A 22,564-nucleotide genomic window follows, 5' to 3' on the forward strand; every position below is an offset into this window, starting at 1 on the left:
TCCCTCCAGGAGGGGTCGGCCCTCCCCCCCCAACTGCCAACTAGGCAGAGATAAGCCAAGGGGTTCAAAGGCCAGAGAGGAAGTCAACAGGGAGGGGCAGGTGCAGAACTGGGAGTCACAGCCCTCCCTCAAGATTCTGGGTCTAAAGCTTGGGCTCCTGCCCAGATAGCCTGAGAGACCCTTGCCCAGTGGCAGCAAGCAGAAGGCCCAGGTTCCCCATTTGTCATGGGGCTTTGGCCATTTCCTCAGGAATTTTCCCTGGGGGGTTTGGGAAGGATAGTGTGACTCAGCCAGCACCTTTTCAGTTCCCTCAGAATCCAATCCCCAACATGGGACACCACAGCCCGGGCCTGGGAGGAGAGGGCCCCACCTCCCCACCCCCAACTGGAGCCTCAAAGGCTAGGGGTGGGGTGCAGGTGTCTAAGCTGCCTGAGCCAAGGAAGCCAAGCAGGGAAGGGGCTGGGAGGGCAGTGGGACAGGGGCGTGTTCAGGGCCTATCAGGCGGAATGTTGGGGATGGGGCCTTGTAGGGCTGGGGTGGTATCCCTGCACGTCTGCCCCAGGGCCCCCTTGTTGGCAGCAGCCCCTAGAGAGACGGTCGCCCCTCGGGAGTGGAGAAGGCGGCCCCGCCCCGCAGCTCTAGGGCGCCACAGGCGAGCTAGCAGATGCCCAGGCCGCCCTTCCAGGAGAAGGGGCCCCGTCCTCGCCCCCCACAGGCAACGGCTCCAACCACGGGGAGGATCTGCTGCTGGAATGGTTAACCTGAGGCGCCTCGGGCAGCCAATCACAGAGCCCTGCAGGAAATACCTGGGAGAGGTCCTCTTTGTGCGGGCGGGTCAGAGCCCAGCCCCAGTCTGGCCCTAGGCTGCCGAGCGGCCTCCCCAGGGCACAGAGTGCGCGCGGTGGGGGGGGCTCAGCATGCCGGTCCTGGTCCGACTCAAGCTGGGGCTGCTGCCGGCTTTGCTGCTGGTGACCGCGATGGCAGCTCAGCCTCCCCATCTGCTGACCTTGCTGTCCTCAGGCCAGGGTGCTCTGGACCGTGTGGCACTGGGCAGCCTGTTAAATACACTGGCGGACCGTGTGCACTGCGCCAATGGGCCGTGTGGAAAGGTAACTGCCCCACCCGGTGGGTCCCCCAGCCTGGGCCCGCTCCACCCCAGGGCTGGAAGCAAAGCGCCCTGGGCAAACTCCAGGAGGCGGGTCAAGGTGAGGCTGGGTGGCCAAGCACCCAGGCCCTGCCTGCGGGCCTGAGCCCACCCTCCTCCGCTTGGAATTCAGGCAGGCCTGCGCTCCCAGGGTTGGGGGCTGTGCTGGGCACGTACAGCTCCAGGATCTCAGGGCAGCCCCCTCCCCCGGCAGCCCCCAGGCCATCAGACTGGCAGTGGTTCCAGGAAGAAGCCACCCTGGGATAGAGGGACCACTGCCCGGAGCTCTCTGTGTGCATGTGTAATGGGGGAGGGGGCATGTGAGAGAGCGATGATGCAGGGGTGGGTGAGAGAGGGGGAGGGCAAGACCGGTGTGTGTGGACCCCAGAGGGAAGCAGGCAGCTTCCTGACCGCCGGTCCCTGGCTCCTGCCCACCTGTCTCTGCCCACAGTGCCCATCTGTGGATGATGCCCTGGCCCTGGGCAGGCCCGAGAAGCCAGGGCTCCCTGGGGGGCCAGCCCTAGAGCACAGATACATCGCCCGCCTCAGTGCTGCTGCTGCCCTCTACCTCAGCGACCCCAAGGGCACCTGCACGGACGTCCGGGCTGGCCGCTGGGCCACTCGTGCTGACCATCTCTTGACCCTGCTGGAGGGCCCCAAGGCCCTGACACCAGGCTTGAGCAGGCTGCTGCAAAGGATTCAGGCCCAGGCTGCTGGCTGGCCTGCTGCCCAGCAGGTGAGGGGCTGGGTAGGCTGGCCAGAAGGGCCTAAGGGGATCAGTGGGGAAGGGAGACCACTTCGTGGACTGGGACTGGTTGTAGTGGGCAGGACATCCCTTGAAGTCTCCTGGGGTACCTGGGGGAGTCTGCGGATATACTCGGGAAGCTAGGCTAGGCTGACGGATCACAAATGGATGTCCACCACCACTTAGGGCAGGGACTTGGGAGCGGGGGGCTCATCAGACAGGGGCTGAGAAGAATCCTGGGACCACAGGGAGGGATCAGGCCCAGGTCTTAGGGCTGGCAGAAGTAGGTGGTGGTGTTCTGGGAAGGCTGGTCTGCGGCCAGGTTGGGGCAGGTCTTGGGGTCAGTGGCACTCAGGGGACACCAGGGGTGATGGCAGACCTGGAGACCAGGAAGGCCACACTGCGGCAAGGCTGAGCCCTGGCTCCTCCCCCAGGCCTGTGTGGACCTGCCTCAGCTGCTGGAGGAGGCAGAAGGGGCAGGAGCTCCCAGCAGCCCTGGCCCGGTACTGGCCGCCCTGTTGGACCATGTCATCAGTGGGTCCTGTTTCCGTGCCCTGCCGACCCCCCAGTACTTTGTAGACTTTGTGTTCCGGCAGCACAGCGGCGAGACTCCCAACATCACACTGGCTGGTGAGGCCTCGGCTGGGCCAGAGAGCGGGCAGTGCCCTGAGTCCCCAGCCTCCATGTCCCTGGGGAAGGCAGGCCTGGAGCCCATACAGACTTTGTGATTCTGTCCTCCCTGCCAGAGCTGGAGGCCTTGATGTGGCGCCTGGGGATAGGCAGAGTGGCTGAGGCACACAGTGACCACAGTGACCACGGTCATCTGAGAAACAGGGCCAACCACCAGGGCCCTGTGCCCCTTGCCACCCCGAACAGCAGCTCCAGCCTGTGGGACACAGTGAGCAGCCCCTGCACCATAGTCCTGGGGAGAGGTGGGGTCCCATGGATCTGCTCAGGTCCCTGAACCCCTGTGCTACCACCCCCCAGGTATGCCTGAGTGCCGGGGAAGTGATGGCCGTGTATGGGCTGTCTGAGCAGGCCGGGGTGACTCCAGAGTCCTGGGCTCAACTGAGCCCTGCCCTGCTCCAGCAGCAACTGAGTGGGGCCTGCAGCCCCCGGCCCAGGCCCCCCACGCAGGACCAGCTCAGCCAGGCGGAGAGTGAGTGCCTGCCTCCCCAGTAGTGCCCGCCTAGCTGTGCCCATGGGTGCGGTGGCACAGAGGTGGCACCTCATAGGGAGGAGAGAATGGCCACAGGGCCAGGGCAGGGGTGGGCCAGGGCAGGGGTGGGGAAAGCTGGACCAGGGCTGGCAAGGGAGAGCGGCATGGGAGTAGAGGTGGGAGGGCCCAGGTGGGAAGGGAATGGAGCCTCAAGGGTTAGCGTCAGCAGAGGTCTGGCCCGAACCTGGCCACCTGCATCCCTGGGGAGCTTCTGCTCACTCCTGGACCCCCCCCCCGGACTCCCTCCCCTGGGAGGCAGGGGTCGGGGACTGAGGTTGAGAGAGAGGCTCTCAGCTCAGCTCGTCACCTGGCTTCCTCCCCAGGGTATCTCTACAGCTCGCTAGCCACACTGCTCATCTGTCTCTGTGCGATTTTCGGCCTCCTGCTTCTGGGCTGTGCCAGCTACAGCACTGCCTCCCACTACATCATCCAGACCTTCCTGAGCATGGCCGTGGGCGCACTCACGGGTGATGCTATCCTACACTTGACACCCAAAGTCAGCCTCAGCCTTCCCCTCCCTCCCCAGCCAGGAGCTCCCTGCCCAGTCCTTCCAGGCCCTTCCTCCCGGAGCCCCTCCTGTCCCCCTAACGTCTCTTCCTGGCCCCGGGGGGGTGGGGAATGAAAGGGTGGGAGGAGGCCTTAAGGCACCCTTTTCAGCCCCCTTGTCCCCCCAGGTGCTGGGGCTGCACTCCCACAGCGGGGAGGGCCTTGGCCCACAGGCCACCTGGCGCCTTGTGGCCATGTTGGGTGGCCTCTACACCTTCTTCCTGTTTGAGAACATCTTTAATCTCTTGCTGCCCCTGGACCCGGAGGTCAGGTGGGGGCTGGGTGTGGTGGGTGGATGGGGCAGAGGCGTGGCGGGCCCTGAGCCACTGTCCCCACAGGACTCAAAGGAGGGGCCCTGCAGCCACAGCCATGGGGTGTCCCTGCAGCTGGCGCCCAGTGAGCTGCGGCCACCTAAGCAGCCCCGCGAAGGCTCGCGCACAGACCTGGTGAGCTGGCCCTTCCTCAACGTCCCCATCCCACATGGAGCTCCCCCCACCCAACCCAAGGACCCCTTCCTGCCCCCTGCCCCCACCCCAGGGCTTTTGTCCCTGGCCTCTGATGCTGGTCAGGGGACCCAGTTCCTCCTCGCCCTCCTCACCTCCCTGCCCAGGGGCTCATCCACGTGGACCCCCTCTCCAGGTGGCGGAGGAGAGCCCAGAGCTGCTGAGCTCGGAGCCCCGGAGACTGAGCCGAGGTGAGCCCTGAGGGAAGCCCCAGAAAAATTAGGGGCCACGGATCAGGTGCGGAGCGCCAGCGCGGGCCAGGGGCAGGGGGCCAGGGGCGCCTAGGTGGGGGATAAGGCCGGCGCCGACCCACGGCCACCGCGCCCGCAGAGCTGAGGCTGCTGCCCTACGTGATCACGCTGGGTGACGCCCTGCACAACTTCGCCGACGGGCTGGCCGTGGGCGCCGCCTTCGTGTCCTCCTGGAAGACCGGGCTGGCCACCTCGCTGGCCGTGTTCTGCCACGAGGTGCCGCACGAACTAGGTGAGCTGCGCGGGCTACGGCCCGACGCAGGGGCTGCCCGGGTGTGGGCGGGGCCTGCCCGGGTGTGGGCGGGGCGCTCGGCCTGACCCCGCCCCGCCCGCCCCACCCGCGCCAGGGGATTTCGCGGCCCTGCTGCACGCGGGGCTGTCGGTGCGCCGGGCGTTGCTGCTCAACTTGGCCTCCGCGCTGACGGCCTTCGTCGGCCTCTACGTGGCGCTCGCCGTCGACGTCGGCGAGGACAGCGAGGCCTGGATCCTGGCGGTGGCCACCGGCCTCTTCCTCTACGTGGCGCTCTGCGACATGGTCAGGGCGGAGGGCAGGAGTCGGCTGCCCTGGGGGTGAGCTGAGCAGGGCCTGGAGCTGGCGGCTGACCCAGTGCCTACCCCTTCCTCAGCTCCCGGCCATGCTGCACGTGCGGGACCAGCGGCCCTGGCTTCTCTTCCTGCTGCACAACATGGGCCTGCTGGGCGGCTGGACCGTCCTGCTGCTGCTGTCCCTGTATGAGGACAACATCACCCTCTGATGCCCCCCCCCCCCCGCCCGCCCGCCCGCCCGCCAGGCCCTGGCTGCTGGCTGCTGGCCCTGGGCTCTCTCAGCCCCTTGCACCTGCCAGCCTCTCTCTCTACCCAGAGAGCCCCAGGCCTTTGAGAGTCTCCCTCCCACAAGCCCCAGCATCCCGCTTCAATAAAGACATTCTTGTCCTTGGAGCCCAGCTGCTCTCCTTGCTGTTAGGGAAGAGTCTCCCACCAAGAAAGGGGGGGCAGTCTCTCTCTCTCCCCCTGGGGCTCTGATGAGGGGCCAGGAGAGCTGTGTTAAGGAACCTGCAGGCAGCCAGCCCCAGTCCCTCCTCTGTAAGCTGGAATCCCTGCCTGGGGAGTGGAGTCAGGGAAATAGGGCAGGGTCTGCACATAGCAGGTGGGACCTGGTCTCCAATCAGGAATCTGACTTGCTCCTAGCAGAAAGACCACAACGGCAGACCAAAATCTGCTCACACAGATGAGGGCTTGTTACTCTCTCATGAAAAACAGGCCTAGAGCCAGTCAGACCAGAGTATGTGGCAGCCCACAGTCCGTGGGGCCTGGGCCTCCACTGTCCCTGCCAGAGGTGTTCATTCTCAGAGTCCCCTGGTAGTCTCCTGGGGATGTCGCACAGCCCACCACAAACTGGGTGCCTTAAAATGACAAAAATTAATTTTCTCACAGTTCTGGAGGCAGAAGTCTGAAATCAAGGTGTCAGTAAGCTGTGTTCCTTCTCAGCTCTGTAGGCAGAATTTGTCACATGAGACTTTACTGACTGGGCCCAAGTGTTCCGTGTCTTGTGGCAGGAAAAGTCCAGTGTCTCCCTCTGTCTTATGACCTTCTCTCGTGTGTCTCTTCTCTTCTTATGAGGACACCAGTCCTACTGGATTACCAGCTCACCCTAATCCAGTATGCCCTCATCTTAACTAATACCATCTGTAATGATCCTATTTCCAAATAAAAGTCACATTCTGAGGTACTGGGGGTTAGGTTTCCAACATATCTTTTTGGGGGACACAATTCAATCCATAACACCCTTCATGGTCCAAAATGGCTGCCAGAGCTCCAGCCATTAAATGCATTCTCCAGGGAGCAGAAAAGAGGTAAGAGGAAAGAGCACAAAGAGGGAGGGTTCCAGGGGATATCAGGTTCAGCCTGTCGTTTACCCAATACACAGACACAAAAGTGGGAGAGTGGAAGTCAGCCCCATGTTATGCTCCATGGGTCCACTTGTGCTGGAGGGAGGTGGGTGCTGCATGCAGTAATCTGTGGCAAATTGGGCAGGAAGGGCCATATCTGAGAGCTCCCTGTCCTGACACAGGTAGACAGATACTCCAGCCTCTCCAAGAGGTACTGATTCTCCAAGAAGCTTCACAAACTCCACAAGAGAGAGGTGTGAGAATTACCACCTCCCTCCTAAATCTGGTCTATGACACTGAGCACATAAAGATGGCCTCTTGGCACAGAAGGAAGGTGCTGTCCCAGAGGAATATGAAGAGTGTGAGCGTGGCCTGGACTGTAGTGTCCACTAGCCACAGGGCCCAAGCTTCAGGGTATGAGGGAGAACACTGGCCTTTGGCGGGCAAGGAGGAGGGGGAGAGTCAGAAGAGGCCCAGGCCTTTCTGGAGGAGGAACTGAAAGCCTGAGTTGCCAGGGTGTGTACCGGCACTCCCCAACCTCCTCCTCCCCAGCCTTGGACCATCTTCTTGCCCATCACTGTCCCTCCCCAGCAACTTCAAGCCTCTACCTCTGCTGACAGGCCCCCACCTTCATCTCCCATTGAGAGAGTAGATCTACCAGGCAGGCTCACCGCTGTGTTCCCCCTGCCGACCTAGCAACCTCCTGCCCCCTCTGCCCACCTTCTCCTCCCCCCTCATCCTATCCACTGCTATGCTCCCCAGGGCTGTGCTCCCTCAGTATCTAAAGCCCTCTCTGCACTGACCACCTCTGTCCCACAGACGAGCTCGTGTTCATTTGTTAGGGCATTTGCCGTGTGCCAAGCTTCAGTCCGAGGGTTCTGTGGGCACCGATTTTTTCAATCATCACAGATGCCCTATGATGTGCACACCATGACTGTGTCCCTCTGAGAGAGACCCCAAGAGTTAGTGTCCTGACTGGGGCCCCAGCTCTGTCCCTGCTGTCCCCTCCAGCCGGTTCTCATAGTCCTGGTCACAGTTTTTCTGACCTTTAAAGGGCTGTGGTGTGGCTCAGGGGTCACACACCTGCCTGGGCATCCAATGATTCCTTTGACCACTGCCCAAGGGTCCAGACTTGGAGCCTTGTTGCTGACAGGAGCAAGGGGGCAGATATGGATGCAACATGAACATGTATTTCCGTGCCATTTTCTTGGGTGTGACTACACTTTCTCCCTTATTTTATTTCTTATGATTCCATTTCTAAGTCCCAGGTCTGTGCGGGAGTACCTGGGGCAAAAATACCTGCCAAGCGAGGAGAGGTCTGTTAGCCGTGCTTGGTCCTGGCTCCAATCTCCGAAGTGGACAGCTGTGCTAGGCCTGGGGAGGGCAAAGGGGTCGAGAAGGGCAAAATCGCGTCCCTGGGGCCAGCGCTCACGTCCCAGAGGGACGACGACCCGCAAACCTGCTCCCCAGGAAGCTGTCCCGACCCCGGACTCGGACTCGCCGGGCAATCCTCCACACTAGCGGCCCTTGCCGGGAGCGTCATCTGGCGCGTGTCCGCCCCGGGGCGTCCGTTCCCTCCCCGCGCCCGCCAGCATCCGGCACGGCGCCTCGCCCACGCGGGTTTGGAGCGCGGACGACACCTCTTCTTGCGGCCGAGACCCTCCTTGTGACCCGCCCACCCCGGACCGGCGGCCCCCAGCCCAGCCCAGCCCAGCCCAGGCCCGGAGGCCCTAAGCCCCGGGCCCCCCGCCCCGCTCTCCACCCGCTGCCGGGTTCCTGGGTTTCGACGGAGCTCGGGATTTCGGGCCTCTGGACGCAGAGCCGCGAGGCCGCCCCGCCACCCCCGGCCACCAGGGGTCGCTGTTGCCCCTCCCGCCGCCGCCGCCGAGGCGGCGCGGCGCAGGCGCGGGCGCGGGCGCCCGGAACTCCGGTGCGCAGCTTCCGGGGCCGCCCGGGCCTTGTCCGCCGCCGTCCCGTCCCCCCGCGAGCCGCTCCAACTGCCAGGTGGGCGGGCGCGCGCGCACGGCCGGGGAGGGGGCGCCGGGCCGGGGTCGTGCGCGGCGGCCCGCTCATCCTGTGGCCGCCGGCCCCCGCAGCCCCGGCCCGGCGCCATGTACGCCGTGTACAAGCAGGCGCATCCGCCCACCGGCCTGGAGTTCTCCATGTACTGCAACTTCTTCAGCAACAGCGAGCGCAACCTCGTGGTGGCCGGCACGTCGCAGCTCTACGTGTACCGCCTCAACCGCGACGCCGAGGTGGGCGCTCGCCGGCGGGCCGGCACCTGCTGTGCGCGGCTGGGAGCGGCGCGGCGGCGGGCGGGGATGCGGGAGCGCCAGGCGGGGAGCGCGCCTGTCCGCCGGCGGGTGGAGCGCGGCTCGGCCGCCGGGCACGTGGGGGCGGGAGGCGGCGTTTTCCCGCGGGCCCCCGCGCGGCCGCTCCGGGGTGGGGCGGCCGCCCGTCGGCGGGACGACGGCCCGGGCGGGCGGGGCCCTGGCGCGTGACGAGCCCGTCGCAGCGGAGACGCAGGGGCGCTTGCGCTGCCCGGGCGATGACGGGTCCGGGACGGCCTCGTGCGAGAGCCGGGCGGGCGGGCGGGGCTGCTCCAGGCCCGAGGACGGGCGTGGAGGCCGCCGGGGGAGCAGGACCGGCGCGGCGCGGCCGCACGCGGAGAGGGCGGAGAGGGCGTGCGGCGGGGGCCGCCACCGCTGGGGGCGGGGGCGATGCCGCGGGCGGACGGGGCCGGGGGCGCCGACGTCGGGACACGTGCGTGTGTGCGCGTTAACTGCGCCGACTGCCGTGCGGACCATTCGCGGTGAAGAAAGCAGAGCAGGAGAAGCTGGGGTCGTAGGCGAGAGCTTCGGGACTGAACGTGTGCCGTTAAAAAAATCCTGGCGAGCTTTTGTGATAATGCAGTTCTTTTTTTTTTTTTAAAGATTTCATTTATTTATTTGAGAGAGAGAATGAGAGAGAGCACATGAGAGGGGGGAGGGTCAGAGGGAGACGCAGGCTCCTCGCTGAGCAGGGAGCCCGATGCGGGACTCGATCCCGGGACTCCAGGATCATGACCTGAGCCGAAGGCAGTCGCTTAACCGACTGAGCCACCCAGGCGCCTTATTTATTTTTTAAAAGATTTTATTTATTGAGAGGGAGAGAGAAGGATAGCATGAGAGGGAGGAGGGTCAGAGGGAGAAGCAGACTCCCTGCCGAGCAGGGAGCCCGATGCGGGACTCGATCCCGGGGCTCCAGGATCATGACCTGAGCCGAAGGCAGTCGCTTAACCGACTGAGCCACCCAGGCGCCCTGTGATAATGCAGTTCTGAGGTGTTTGGCTTTTGTCAGACTTTCAGCCAGAGCTGAAAACGAGGGCTTGCAAATAAAAGTGGGGGCGCCTGGCTGGTTCACTTGGAAGAGCGTGCGACTCTCGATCTCGGGCTGAGTTTGAGCCCCGCCTTGGCGGGAGCGATTACTTAAGTGAACGCACCGGTCTCCACCTTGTATGCGCATCTCTGCTGGATGCAGTAGACAGCTGGTTTCTCAGTCTGTCTGCCTCTAAAGTTCCTCCTCCGCCGATACCAGGGAACCTTAAGAGACAGATCGGAAGCTCAGCGTCCGCATGAACACTGGCGTTCGCTCACTCGTTTTCTCCACAGACGTGTGTGTTCGTGCAGGGGCCTCGTGAGGAGATGCTGGTGAGCACTGCAGGCAGAGAGAGCTGCGCTCGCGGCGCCCCTGTTCCAGGGGTGACAGACCAGACGCAGCCAGCCACGAAGTGCCGTGGAAACCAGCAGAGCAGAATGGGGAAGAGGGGAGCAGGAGGCTGTTAGATCTTGCCTCCGTGCAAAGTTGAGTTTTGAGCAGGCAAGGGCGAGGTGCTGGAGAGAGGCTTGTGGGGGTCAGGTGAAGCTTCCAGGCAGGTGAAGGTGTTAGGGCAGTCGGGGCTGGTGCTCAAGAACCAGCTCAAGAAGCTGGTGGCTCAGTCGGTGGAGCAGCCAGACTCTTGATCTCCGCTCAGGTCATGATCTCAGGGTCGTGAGATGTAGCCCCACGTTGTCGGGCTCCGTGCTGGGTATGGAGTCTGCTTGGGATTCTTTCCCTCTGCCCCTCCCAACACCCACTCTCTCTCTCTCCCCCTTTCTCTCTCTTTCAAAAAAAAAAAAAAAAAAAAGGAAAGGATCAGCCAACAGGCCCTGAGGAAGAGGGGAGTGACAAGGGGCTTCTGGCTGTCTCAGTCCGAAGAGCATGCGACTCTTGATCTGGGGTCGTGGATTCAAGCCCCACATTGATCGTAGAGATTACTTAAAAAAAAGGGGGGGGAGAGGAGAGGACAGAAGGTCAGAGGGGTGACGAGGTGGGGGCCAGGTATCAGCCTGGTGACCTCTTAGGCTTGTAGGGATTGAATGCTAACTCAGAGGTGGAGTTAAGGAGTGACCTGACTTACGTTTCACAAGGGTCAGTCTCTCTGGCTGCTGTGTGGAAGAAGCGGTAGGGAGGTGGGAGGGGGGCCTGAAGGGAGACCAGTCAGGAGCATCAGGCCGTGGAGGTGGTGGGAAGCAGTCAAGTTCAGGATGGACAGGATGTGGGACGCGAAGGCAGGAGGAGCCAAGGTTTTGCTGGGGCCCGGTTTGGGTCTGAGTAGCCAGGAGGGGTGGAGTTGCTGTGACCTGATATGGAGAAGGTAGAACAGGGGAATGGGAGTAGGAGCTCCTTTTTGGACATCATATTAGTTACTTTGTTGCTGCATGACAAGGTACCCCAAAACTTAGAAGCTTTTTTTCTTAAAGATTCTTTTTTAAATTTTATTTGTCAGAGAGAGGGAATGAACAGGGTGGGGGCAGAGGGAGAGGGAGAAGCAGGGAGCCCGATGCGGGGCGCGATCCCAGGACCCTGGGATCATGACCTGAGCCCAAAGCAGGCGTTTGACTGACTGAGCCACCCAGGCATGCGTCCCAAAACGTAGAGGCCTAAACAATAGATGTATCTCCCAGGGTCTGAGGGTCGGGAAGCCAGGAGTGGTTTAGTGGGGTGGCTCTGCACAAGCTCTCAGGAGGTTGCAGTTAGAGGTTGGTGGGGCTGCCACCCTCCGAAGGCTCTGTCGGGGTTGGAGTTTCTGCTTCTCGCTCTCACCACTGTTGGAAGGAGGCTGAGTGAGAAAGAACAAGGCACCAAGAAGCCACGTGTCTTCCTCACCCGAGGTGGACATGGCGTTCTACCACTTCGGCCACCTGGTACAGCTCATCTGGACCAGCCCTGGCCCAGTGTGCGCGGCCGCACGGGGCGTGAATTCTGGGAGGTGGTCTTGGACTCCAGCCGCCACAGACCTAACCATGGTGCTGATTCCACAGCCCACTGTGAGGTTGAGGGAGAGCTGCGGAAGGAGTTGTGTTGAGGAGCAGGGTCTGGAGCTGAAGTTGGGCTCTTTAGACTCTGAAGCTGGTTGGGATCACCCAGAAGATGGCCGCCTGGGGCGTGGGGTTCCCCAGCGTTGAGACGTTGGGAAGAAGGGAAGAGGCCAAGAAGAGTCGTAGGAGGCACGGCCAGGGAGGCGGGAGGAGAGCCCAGATCCAGGGAAGGCAGCGAACTGGGGGCCTGACGCTGCGTCCCAGGCTGCTCAGCCTCAAGTGAGGCACAAGACCTGGAGGCCCTGGTGACTCTTGACTGGGGGGTGGGGACGGGGGCCTGCAGGGTTGAGAGCCCACTGGAGAAAGAGAATGGGTAACGGTGAACATCTCCAGAAAGACTTGTGCCAAGGGAATCAAAGAGATGGAGCGGTAACTGGCGGGAAAACAGGATTCTTAAAAGATGTGAGCACGGTAGCAGCGTGGTCACAACCCCTCCCAGCCCACCGAAATCCAGGGGGCTTTGGACATCTTCAGAGAGTTGTAAAAATTCCAAACTGACTGCACGTGGCTGCTGAGCTGAAGTCAGATATTTGCTCTTTGGCTCATTGTAGGAAAGTTGACCAACTCTCGAGTCAGAGGAAGTATGTGGGGCGGGAGATGGAGCTGATGGGGGGCAGCTGGAGGGCGTTCGGGGTCAGCCTGGTCCTGCTAGAACAGCAGCCTGGTGTTGTGGGTGCGTGCGTCTGTGAGTGTTTTGGGAGTTTGGACAGGGCACCCCATGGACCGAGGAGGTCCCTGGCCTGTGCTCTGGGAGGTCTGGGCTTCAGCTGGGTGGCATCTCTCCATCCCTCTCCCCTCCTCTCCCCACGTGGCTGGCTTGGTTTTCCTGGCAGCATGGTGGCCTCGAAGTAGTTGGGCTTCTTATGTGGCAGCTCTGGAGACGAAGGGGAAAGCTGCCAGTCCTCATAAGGCCAGGCCCTGGGCGCATGCCAGCGGTTCCGACCCAGGAGAGGGGTGACGGGCCCCGTCTTGAGGCTGTCTTGAATCCGCCCCGTGGAATCCCGTGTGGGTGGCTGCAGTAGGGAACAGCTCACCTCTGGTGACAGGAGTGGGGAAGGCATAGAGCACGAAGCGGGTGGGGATGTGTGGGGGCCGGGCAGTGTGCCTGGGACCCCAGTCCTCTGGGTGAGGTGGGCAGCAAGGGCAGCTCAGTCAGAGGCAGGGTGTGCTGTTTGCAGAGCAGAGAAGCTGTGTGGCCTGGGGCAGCTGGGCAGTGGGAAAGGCCCTGTGACCTTTGGGAGGAAAAATACATAGCACTTCATTGAAATTAATGGAAATCCCAAGTAAATAGAAAATAGATCATGGTTATGGATGGAAAATCTCAATATTGTAGAGATGTCCACTCTCCTCGGGTCTTTCAAAGATGCAGTAGGTTTCCCATTAGATTTAATAATCTGATTCTCAAATTTACATGGAAGAGCCCAAAAGGAAGCATATCCCCAGTAACTTTAAAGATGAACAAGGTAGGACACTTGCTCTATAGGACTATCGAGAATTTTTTGTGTATACGTGCATATTTTAAAGCTGTGTTATTAAGTATATAGAGGACAAATTTAGAATAATGTTTTACTTTTGAACTGACATTTCTGTCATGAAATGTCCCATTTTATCTCCAGTACTTTTTGCTTTAAGATCTGGTTTCTCCAACATCAATGTTGTGACCTCAACTTTCTTCTTTTTCAAAGATATTTATTTATTTAACAGAGAGCGCACAAGCAGGGGGAGCAGCAGAGGGAGAAGCAGACTCCCCGCCGAGCAGGGAGCCCGATGCGGGGCTCGATCCCAGGACCCTGGGACCATGACCTGAGCCACCCAGGTGCCCCTATCCTATGCTTTTTTGTATCTATCGAAACAATATATTTTTGTTCTTAGCCTTGATAATGTGGGTGTCCTTGTGCTAAACTAATTTTGCATTCCTGGAATGACTTGGTTTGTGATGTAGTACCATTTTTACACGTCGCCGGCTCATTTGCAGATACCGCGAGTTGTCGGCTTCGACTTCCTGTCCCACGTGCACGATCCGTGTCGGGGGCCTACACCTCCTGAGGTGCCATCAGCCTGGGACTAGTGGGATTTTTTGTTTCATTTTGGTTTTCTTTGGTGTTTTTTAAGTTAGTCATCATTTCTGAAACATCTGGTAGAATTTCCTGGTGAAGTCCTCTGGCTCTGGAGTTTCCGTGGTTGTTGTGAAGTAGGTATTGACGTATAAAATGCTTTTTCTGTAATGAGTTAATTATATGGCTTTTCTCAAGCAGCTCTTTTCAGATGTTTTCCCCATAGCACAAGTGTATTATTAAAAATGATCTTTTTTCTCATTATTAAAACTCTTACGGGGCACCTGGGAGGCTCAGTCGGTTGAGTGTCCAACTCCTGATTGCGGCTCAGGTCATGATCTCAGGGTCTTGAGATTGAGCCCCGTGTCGGCTCTGTGCTCAGTGCGGAGTCTGCTTGAGATTCTCTCTCCCTCTGCCCCCCTGCGCCCCCTCCCTACCCGTGCGCGCTAGTGGGTGGACTGTTGGGGAAGCCATGAGCGGGGGCTCTCTGAGAAGCCCTGTGGCCACGTTGGGGACCCAGGGTGCGAGCGTGTTTGTGTGCGTTGGGTTGGGCTGTGCACGGCTGTCTCTAGAAGTCCTGGAAGCGTGGTCTGCACCGCAGTGAGGGTTTGGGCGGGGCCGGCCCTGCATGGTCTTTTCTCCCTGTCTCCCCGTGAGGTGGGGCTGCCAGGTGTGTGGCTTCACTGCTCACCTTCCCCTTCTCCTCCCAGGCACCAAGCAAGAACGACAGGAGCACAGGTGAGCACAGGGGTGGCTGCCCTGGCCATGGGCCTGGGACTGTGGGGGCTGGAGCGTGGGCCCAAACCTGGACCCCCCGGCCTGTTCCCCAGAGGGAAAGGCCCACCGGGAACACCGGGAGAAGCTGGAGCTGGTGGCTTCCTTCTCCTTCTTCGGCAACGTCATGTCTATGGCCAGTGTGCAGCTGGTGGGGGCCAAGCGGGATGCCCTGCTCCTGAGCTTTAAGGACGCCAAGGTAGGCGATGGGCCTGGAGGTGGGAGTCAGTGGGGGGCCTGCCGGGCCGTGGGTGGGCCCCAGCTCTGACCTGCTGCCTTCCAGCTGTCGGTGGTGGAGTATGACCCGGGCACCCACGACCTGAAGACCCTGTCTCTGCACTACTTTGAGGAGCCCGAGCTGCGGGTAGGGCCAGGCCCCCCCCCCCAGCCCCCCTGCTCCCCTTGGGCCTCCCATCCCCAGGCCTGCCTAATGATGCCCTCTGCCCCCAGGATGGGTTTGTGCAGAACGTGCACACGCCGCGGGTGCGGGTGGACCCCGACGGACGCTGTGCAGCCATGCTCATCTACGGCACGCGCCTGGTGGTGCTGCCCTTCCGCAGGGAGAGCTTGGCCGAGGAGCACGAGGGGCTAATGGGGGAGGGGTGAGTACTGCGGCGGGGGAGGGGCTCTCTGAGCCGGAGTTCCCTGCTTCCTCTGCCCACTGAAGCCTGTTGCCCCCAGGCAGAGGTCCAGCTTCCTGCCCAGCTACATCATCGACGTGCGGGGCTTGGACGAGAAGCTGCTCAACATCGTGGACCTGCAGTTCCTGCATGGCTACTACGAGCCCACCCTGCTCATCCTCTTCGAGCCCAACCAGACCTGGCCGGGGTGAGGCCCCGGTGCCGTGGGCTGAAGCTGCCAAGGCCTGGGCTGGGGCTCCGGCGGGCGGGTGGGGGAGGGACCAGGCCACCCAGCCCTGGTTGACCTGCCTGTCTGTCCCCAGACGGGTGGCTGTGCGGCAGGACACCTGCTCCATCGTGGCCATTTCCCTGAACATCACACAGAAGGTCCACCCGGTCATCTGGTCCCTCACCAGCCTCCCCTTCGACTGCACCCAGGCCCTCGCGGTGCCCAAGCCCATAGGTGAGTCCGTGGGGGTGAGGGGCGCAGTGCGAGGCTGCGGAGCCCCGCCCACCAGCCTGTCCCTCTCCAGGTGGGGTGGTGGTCTTCGCGGTCAACTCGCTGCTGTACCTGAACCAGAGCGTCCCCCCGTATGGTGTGGCTCTCAACGGCCTCACCACCGGCACCACCGCCTTTCCCCTCCGTGAGTGTGGGTAGGGGCGGGGCCGAGGGGCAGCGGCGGTGGGGGCCGTGGATCTGACTGTGTCCCACACAGGCACCCAGGAGGGCGTGAGGATCACCCTCGACTGCGCACAGGCGGCGTTCATCTCCTACGACAAGATGGTCATCTCCCTCAAGGGCGGTGAGATGTGCGTCTCCCCCCCCTTCGGTGAGCCCCCTGCCCTCCCCCCCTTGCCCCCCGGCCTCGCCCCAGCTCAGCGCTCCCCCTCCCGCAGCTACGTGCTGACCCTCATCACGGACGGCATGCGCAGCGTCCGCGCCTTCCACTTCGACAAGGCCGCCGCCAGCGTCCTCACCACCAGCGTGAGTTGAAGGAGGGGTGGGGGGAGCGGCCTGGGGGTGGGCCTGGCTGCACCCTCAGCACCCACCGTCTTCAGATGGTCACCATGGAGCCCGGGTACCTGTTCCTCGGCTCGCGCCTGGGCAACTCGCTCCTCCTCAAGTACACGGAGAAGCTGCAGGAGCCCCCAGCTAGTGCCGTCCGAGAGGCTGCCGACAAGGTGGGTGCCTGGGGCCTGTTGGGACACGAGCCCCTTGTGCGGCGGGCTGCCTCGGAGGGCTGCTCACTGCCCCCCCGCCCCTCCCCCCAGGAGGAGCCTCCCTCGAAGAAGAAGCGAGTGGACTCCACAGTGGGCTGGTCAGGTGAGGACGGAGAACCAGGGCCGGAGGGGGCAGGCAGGGGCTGGTCGGGTTAGGCCTGGGGGCCGGGCAGCTGGGGGGGGGCTCACGAGGTCTGTGTCTGCCGCAGGGGGCAAGTCGGTGCCGCAGGACGAGGTGGACGAGATTGAAGTATACGGCAGCGAGGCCCAGTCAGGCACGCAGCTAGCCACTTACTCTTTTGAGGTGAGGTTGGGGCCCGGGGGGGGCCTCCCGCCCTGGCTGGCCTGCCTGAGCACGGCTGTCCGCAGGTCTGTGACAGCATCCTCAACATCGGACCCTGTGCCAACGCTGCCATGGGCGAGCCTGCCTTCCTCTCTGAAGAGGTGCCCTCGGGTGGAGAGATGGGGGCAGGGGCCACGGGAGCCTGCCCTTCCTCTTGGACCCGGGCAGGGAGATGGGGGGCGGGGGGCCGCGGGGGCCTGCCCTTCCTCTTGGACCCGGCCAGGGAGATGGGGGGCAGGCGGCCGCGGGGGCCTGCCCTTCCTCTCGGACCCGGGCAGGGAGATGGGGGGCGGGGGGCCGCGGGGGCCTGCCCTTCCTCTCGGACCCGGGCAGGGAGATGGGGGGCGGGGGGCCGCGGGGGCCTGCCCTTCCTCTCGGACCCGGGCAGGGAGATGGGGGGCGGGCGGCCGCGGGGGCCTGCCCTTACTCTCAGACCCGGGCAGTTTCAGAACAGCCCCGAGCCAGACCTGGAGATCGTGGTGTGCTCTGGCTATGGGAAGAATGGGGCCCTGTCGGTGCTCCAGGTACGTGGGGGTGGGGGAGGGGGGGTGCCTCCTGGTGGGACCTGGGTGGACGGACACCCCCCTTGTCATTCCAGAAGAGCATCCGGCCCCAGGTGGTGACGACCTTTGAACTTCCCGGCTGCTACGACATGTGGACAGTCATTGCCCCCGTGCGAAAGGAGCAAGTAGGTGGAGCCTAGACTGGCCGGGAGGCCCCAAGTGGGGCGGTGACCAGTGCTGCCCTCCATGTGGGCTCAGCCCGAGCTTGGGGGTGGCCTGGAGGTGGTGGGGCCCAGGACAGGGCTCGGCCGGGCTGTTTGGGGCAGGCACCCCCGCCTGGGTGGTGTCATCACTGCTCTTCCTCCTGTCACAGGAGGAGACCACCAAGGGGGAGGGGGCAGAGCAGGAGCCCAGTGCCCTCGAGGCAGACGATGATGGACGAAGACATGGCTTCCTCATCCTGAGCCGGGAAGACTCCACCATGGTATGGGGCGGGGGTCCGGCCGGGGGGGGGGGGGGGGGGGGGAGGGTCCCGCCGCTGGGGGCGTGGTCTGGCCGTGGTGGGGGGGGGGGGTCCTGCCGCCGGGGGGGTGTGCCTCACTCTCCCATCGCCTGCAGATCCTGCAGACAGGGCAGGAGATCATGGAGCTGGACACCAGTGGCTTTGCCACACAGGGCCCCACTGTCTTTGCTGGCAACATTGGGGACAATCGCTACATCGTGCAGGTGTCGCCGCTCGGCATCCGCTTGCTGGAAGGAGGTGGGCGCAGGCGGCGGGCGGGCAAGGGTGGTGGGTGCTGACCACCCAGTGCTGACGTCCTGTGCCCACAGTGAACCAGCTACACTTCATCCCCGTGGACCTGGGCTCCCCCATCGTGCAGTGTGCCGTGGCTGACCCCTACGTGGTCATTATGAGCGCCGAGGGCCAGGTCACCATGTTCCTGCTCAAGAACGATTCGTATGGGGGCCGTCACCACCGCCTGGCGCTGCACAAGCCCCCGCTGCACCATGTGAGCACCCGGCCGTGCCCGCAGCCTCTGGCCCTCCCCCTTCCCCTCCGCCCGGTGCTGAGCCCGTCCCTGTCCCTGTAGCAGTCCAAGGTGATCACACTGTGTGTGTACCGAGATGTCAGCAGCATGTTCACTACGGAGAGCCGCCTGGGCGGGGCCCGCGATGAGCTGGGGGGCCGCAGTGGCTCCGAGGCGGAGGGCCAGGGCTCGGAGACCAGGTACGTGGGGGCAGTCAGGGCACGGGCTGGGCCAGGGGGCCTGTGGCAGGCCCCGCATGACCTGTGTGCCGGCCCCGGCCTCTAGCCCCACCGTGGATGACGAGGAGGAGATGCTGTATGGGGACTCGGGCTCCCTCTTCAGCCCCAGCAAGGAGGAGGCCCGCAGGAACAGCCAGCCCCCTGCGGACCGGGACCCCACCCCGTTCCGGGCCGAGCCCACCCACTGGTGCCTGCTGGTGCGGGAAAACGGAACCATGGAGGTGCGTGGGGCCCTGTGCCCGGTGCAGCTCCCTGTCCCCGGCTTCCTGTGGCCTCCTGTAGCCGCTAACCCCACTCCCCACACAGATATACCAGCTCCCTGACTGGCGGCTGGTGTTCCTGGTGAAGAACTTTCCTGTGGGGCAGCGGGTCCTGGTGGACAGCTCCTTTGGTCAGCCCACCACGCAGGGCGAGGCCCGAAAGGAGGAGGCCACGCGCCAGGGGGAGCTGCCCCTTGTCAAGGAGGTGCTGCTGGTGGCCCTGGGGAGCCGCCAGAGCAGGCCCTACCTGCTGGTGAGTGTGGACCCTTTGTTCCCCGCGGCGGCCCGGCCGGGTGCCCCCACTTCCCTGGTGACCCTGCGCTGCCCCCCAGGTGCACGTGGACCAGGAGCTGCTCATCTACGAGGCCTTCCCGCACGACTCCCAGCTCGGCCAGGGAAACCTCAAAGTCCGTTTCAAGAAGGTGCAGTGACGGGGCTGAGCCGGGCGTGGGGTGGATGTGGAACGGGGTTGGGGGCAAGACCCGGCCCTCATGGCGCACCCCCCCCTCCAGGTTCCTCACAACATCAACTTCCGTGAGAAGAAGCCAAAGCCGTCCAAGAAGAAAGCGGAAGGCAGCGGTGCCGAGGAGGGGGCTGGTGCCCGGGGCCGCGTGGCCCGGTTCCGGTACTTCGAGGACATCTATGGCTACTCGGGGGTAGGCAGGCGGCTCTGGGGGGGCCCGGGGTGGGGCAGATGGGGCCTCACCTCACAGTGCCTGCCCTCAGGTGTTCATCTGTGGCCCCTCGCCTCACTGGCTCTTGGTCACTGGCCGGGGGGCCCTGCGGCTGCACCCCATGGGCATCGACGGTCCCATTGACTCCTTTGCCCCGTTCCACAATGTCAACTGTCCCCGTGGCTTCCTGTATTTCAACAGACAGGTAGGGAGACCCCAAGGCTCATGTGCCCCGTGTTGCCCTGCCTGGGTCAGGAGGAGGCGCTGGGGACCCTGCTGGGTGTCTAACAGGTGGACGAGGCCAAGGTCAAAGAGGTGAGACACTGGGAAGGCTTGGAGGACAGGGCAGGCGGGCGTGGCGGCCGCAGCCCCTGAGGGCGCCTGTTTGCGGGGCCGGTTCCAGTCACTGCTCTGCCCTTCAGGAGCTGTGTGACTCTGGGCCGGGTGCTCACCCTCTCTGAGCCCCGTTTTCTCATCTGTGAGGTCAGTGTGAGGACTCGTGATGAGAATGTGGCAAGTGCTCTGTAGGTGCTGATGCTCTTAGAACTACGGGCGAAGGGCAGCAGCCGGGGGGCCAGTAGGGGTCCCCTCGTCTGTCTGCAGACTCTGGCCTGGTCAGTGTGTGGGTAACTTTTCGCCTGCAGCCTCCAGCTTCCTCTGGGCCCAGACCATGTCTGTGGCCAGCATGCCAGCCCCGGGTGAGCCTGAGAGAAGGGACGGGAAGGCCGTGAAGCACGGGACTGCACGGCTCAGTCCCTTGCACACCCCGGTTCCAGTAGAGCTGAGGGCTGGCCTCGCGGAGCCCTCGGAAGCCCAGGTTTGCCTGCCCTGCCCTTGGCGGATACCAGGCCTCACCGGCCCCTGTCCCCCACGCACCAGGGTGAGCTGAGGATCAGTGTCCTGCCTGCCTACTTGTCCTACGATGCCCCGTGGCCTGTCAGGAAGATCCCCCTGCGCTGCACTGCCCACTACGTGGCTTACCACGTGGAGTCCAAGGTCTGACCCCGTCCTTTCAGGGCCAGGGACCCTCTCTCTGGTGTGGCCTCCCGCACGCCCGTGACGCGCTCCTCTCCCCCAGGTGTATGTGGTGGCCACCAGCACCAACATGCCGTGCACCCGCATCCCGCGCATGACAGGCGAGGAGAAGGAGTTCGAGACCATCGAGAGAGGTGCGTGATGCCCAGAGTGGGGCTTGCTGGCGAGGCTGCCCGCCCTGACCACCAGCCCGTGTCCTTGCAGACGACCGATACATCCACCCCCAGCAGGAGGCCTTCTCCATCCAGCTCATCTCCCCGGTCAGCTGGGAGGCCATCCCCAACGCCAGGTGAGGCTGGGGTCTGGCTGGGGACTGGCGGCCAGCCAGGAGGCGGCATCCTCACTCTGCCTCGTGCAGGATCGAGCTGGAGGAGTGGGAGCACGTGACCTGCATGAAGACCGTGTCGCTGCGCAGCGAGGAGACGGTGTCAGGCCTCAAGGGCTACGTGGCTGCCGGGACCTGCCTCATGCAGGGGGAGGAGGTCACGTGCCGAGGGCGGGTAAGGGGCCGGCTGGCGGGGATGGGCAGTGCCCGGCCGCCCCGGCCCTTGCCCTGCACATCACCCACCCTCCTTCCCCGGCAGATCCTGATCATGGATGTGATCGAGGTGGTGCCTGAGCCTGGCCAGCCCCTGACCAAGAACAAGTTCAAAGTCCTGTATGAGAAGGAGCAGAAGGGGCCTGTGACCGCCCTCTGCCACTGCAACGGCCACCTGGTGTCCGCCATCGGTCAGAAGGTGAGCCCTCCTGCTCACCCCGGGGCCTGCCCCTGCCTGCCCGTTGTCACCCACTGCTTCTGTCCCCCTAGATCTTCCTGTGGAGCCTGCGGGCCAGCGAGCTGACGGGCATGGCCTTCATCGACACCCAGCTCTACATCCACCAGATGATTAGCGTCAAGAACTTCATCCTGGCGGCGGACGTCATGAAGAGCATCTCGCTGCTGCGCTACCAGGAGGAGAGCAAGACGCTGAGCCTCGTGTCCCGGGTACCCATGCAGCCTAGACCCCGTGCTGGGTGGGTGCTGGCCGCGGGCTGGCCTTGACGTCCGTCCCCCGTCCCCAGGATGCCAAGCCCCTGGAAGTGTACAGCGTGGACTTCATGGTGGACAACGCCCAGCTGGGCTTCCTGGGTGAGCGCAGGGCCTGGGGGTCCCGGGGCTCAGAGACGTGAGGGGTGGCCCGGCTGACCCTGGGCTCTGCTTCTCAGTGTCTGACCGGGACCGCAACCTCATGGTGTACATGTACCTGCCAGAAGGTGAGTGTTCCCCCTTCCCCTGCGCGGGGGCTGGCGCCGGGCAGGCAATGACTTGAGCTCCCTCTGGCCCAGCCAAAGAGAGCTTCGGGGGCATGCGCCTGCTCCGGCGGGCGGACTTCCACGTGGGTGCCCACGTGAACACGTTCTGGAGGACGCCGTGCCGCGGCGCTGCGGAGGGACCGAGCAAGAAGTCGGTGGTGTGGGAAAACAAGCACATCACCTGGTTTGGTGAGTCCCGGGCGGGACGGGCGGGCATGCGGGGCGGGGTGGTCAGCCTCGCTTACACGGTGCCTCCTGCAGCCACGCTGGACGGTGGCATCGGGCTCCTGCTGCCCATGCAGGAGAAGACGTACCGGCGGCTGCTGATGCTGCAGAACGCGCTGACCACCATGCTGCCCCACCATGCGGGCCTCAACCCCAGGGCCTTCCGGTGAGTGTGCGGCCCCGCCCCGCGTCCCGCGTCCCGCCCCCGCTGCCCTACACAGCCTGCGTGTCTCCCCAGGATGCTGCACGTGGACCGGCGCATCCTGCAGAACGCCGTGCGGAACGTTCTGGATGGGGAGCTGCTCAACCGCTATCTGTACCTGAGCACCATGGAGCGCAGCGAACTGGCCAAGAAGATCGGCACCACCCCAGACATTGTGAGCCCCCGGCCTGCCCCGCGGGGCCCACCCCTTCCCACCTGGCCTACCCCCGCTCACCAGCCCCTCCCCCTGCAGATCCTGGACGACCTGTTGGAGACTGACCGCGTCACCGCCCACTTCTAGGCTCCCGGATGCCCCCCCCGCCCCCCCCCCCGTGCGCTGCCCCCACCCCTTTTTGTACAAAACACGAGGAGATGTTTGCTTTGAGAAGAGCTTGTG

General features: G+C 63.5%; 2 protein-coding genes across 7 annotated transcripts; both read left to right on the top strand.

Moving 5' to 3' along the window:
* Window positions 1–917: 917 nt before the first annotated feature.
* SLC39A4 (solute carrier family 39 member 4) lies at window positions 918–5,381 on the top strand. Its single transcript, XM_045895675.2, has 12 exons — window positions 918–1,109; window positions 1,596–1,880; window positions 2,324–2,519; window positions 2,636–2,787; window positions 2,877–3,048; window positions 3,432–3,604; window positions 3,783–3,920; window positions 3,993–4,100; window positions 4,294–4,348; window positions 4,488–4,640; window positions 4,756–4,943; window positions 5,035–5,381. Exons 1-12 carry the CDS (start codon window positions 918–920, stop codon window positions 5,161–5,163), a joined length of 1,941 nt encoding a protein of 646 aa, XP_045751631.1. The 3' UTR covers window positions 5,164–5,381.
* Window positions 5,382–8,144: 2,763 nt separating this feature from the next.
* Window positions 8,145–22,555, top strand: CPSF1 (cleavage and polyadenylation specific factor 1). Of its 6 annotated transcripts, none has more exons than XM_064587667.1 (38): window positions 8,145–8,301; window positions 8,394–8,552; window positions 14,461–14,488; window positions 14,581–14,723; window positions 14,808–14,888; window positions 14,975–15,126; window positions 15,206–15,352; window positions 15,468–15,607; window positions 15,663–15,788; window positions 15,861–15,954; window positions 16,042–16,129; window positions 16,204–16,326; window positions 16,417–16,468; window positions 16,575–16,669; window positions 16,735–16,809; window positions 17,152–17,232; window positions 17,307–17,396; window positions 17,585–17,695; window positions 17,830–17,971; window positions 18,043–18,221; window positions 18,303–18,439; window positions 18,525–18,699; window positions 18,785–18,991; window positions 19,071–19,160; window positions 19,251–19,394; window positions 19,465–19,617; window positions 20,292–20,408; window positions 20,491–20,581; window positions 20,652–20,736; window positions 20,806–20,947; window positions 21,032–21,184; window positions 21,256–21,432; window positions 21,510–21,576; window positions 21,654–21,701; window positions 21,774–21,929; window positions 22,002–22,131; window positions 22,204–22,342; window positions 22,421–22,555. In XM_064587667.1, the coding sequence occupies exons 2-38, from the start codon at window positions 8,409–8,411 to the stop codon at window positions 22,466–22,468; spliced, it is 4,350 nt and encodes a 1,449-aa protein (XP_064443737.1). In that variant the 5' UTR covers window positions 8,145–8,301; window positions 8,394–8,408; the 3' UTR covers window positions 22,469–22,555. The 6 variants fall into 6 exon arrangements, with proteins under 6 accessions (XP_064443737.1, XP_064443738.1, XP_064443739.1 ...); XM_064587668.1 differs by having other exon boundaries at window positions 15,678–15,788; XM_064587669.1 differs by lacking the exons at window positions 8,145–8,301; window positions 8,394–8,552 and adding an exon at window positions 10,674–13,159 and having other exon boundaries at window positions 14,666–14,723.
* The last annotated feature ends 9 nt before the right edge of the window (window positions 22,556–22,564 follow it).

The sequence above is a fragment of the Mirounga angustirostris genome, unplaced genomic scaffold, assembly GCF_029215605.1.
Source record: "Mirounga angustirostris isolate CCGP_5_RB_7025 unplaced genomic scaffold, mMirAng1.0.hap1 SCAF_4, whole genome shotgun sequence".
NCBI lineage: Eukaryota > Metazoa > Chordata > Mammalia > Carnivora > Phocidae > Mirounga > Mirounga angustirostris.

Excerpts from the sequence above, each read along its gene's own strand:
- SLC39A4 (XM_045895675.2), top strand. The coding sequence starts at position 918 with ATGCCGGTCCTGGTCCGACTCAAGCTGGGGCTGCTGCCGGCTTTGCTG. Across the intron at positions 3,605-3,782 it reads TCCTACACTTGACACCCAAA|GTGCTGGGGCTGCACTCCCA; the intron begins GTCAGCCTCAGC and ends TTGTCCCCCCAG. Across the intron at positions 4,349-4,487 it reads GCCCCGGAGACTGAGCCGAG|AGCTGAGGCTGCTGCCCTAC; the intron begins GTGAGCCCTGAG and ends CCGCGCCCGCAG.
- CPSF1 (XM_064587667.1), top strand. The coding sequence starts at position 8,409 with ATGTACGCCGTGTACAAGCAGGCGCATCCGCCCACCGGCCTGGAGTTC. Across the intron at positions 17,397-17,584 it reads CCCCCGTGCGAAAGGAGCAA|GAGGAGACCACCAAGGGGGA; the intron begins GTAGGTGGAGCC and ends CTCCTGTCACAG. Across the intron at positions 17,696-17,829 it reads GCCGGGAAGACTCCACCATG|ATCCTGCAGACAGGGCAGGA; the intron begins GTATGGGGCGGG and ends CATCGCCTGCAG.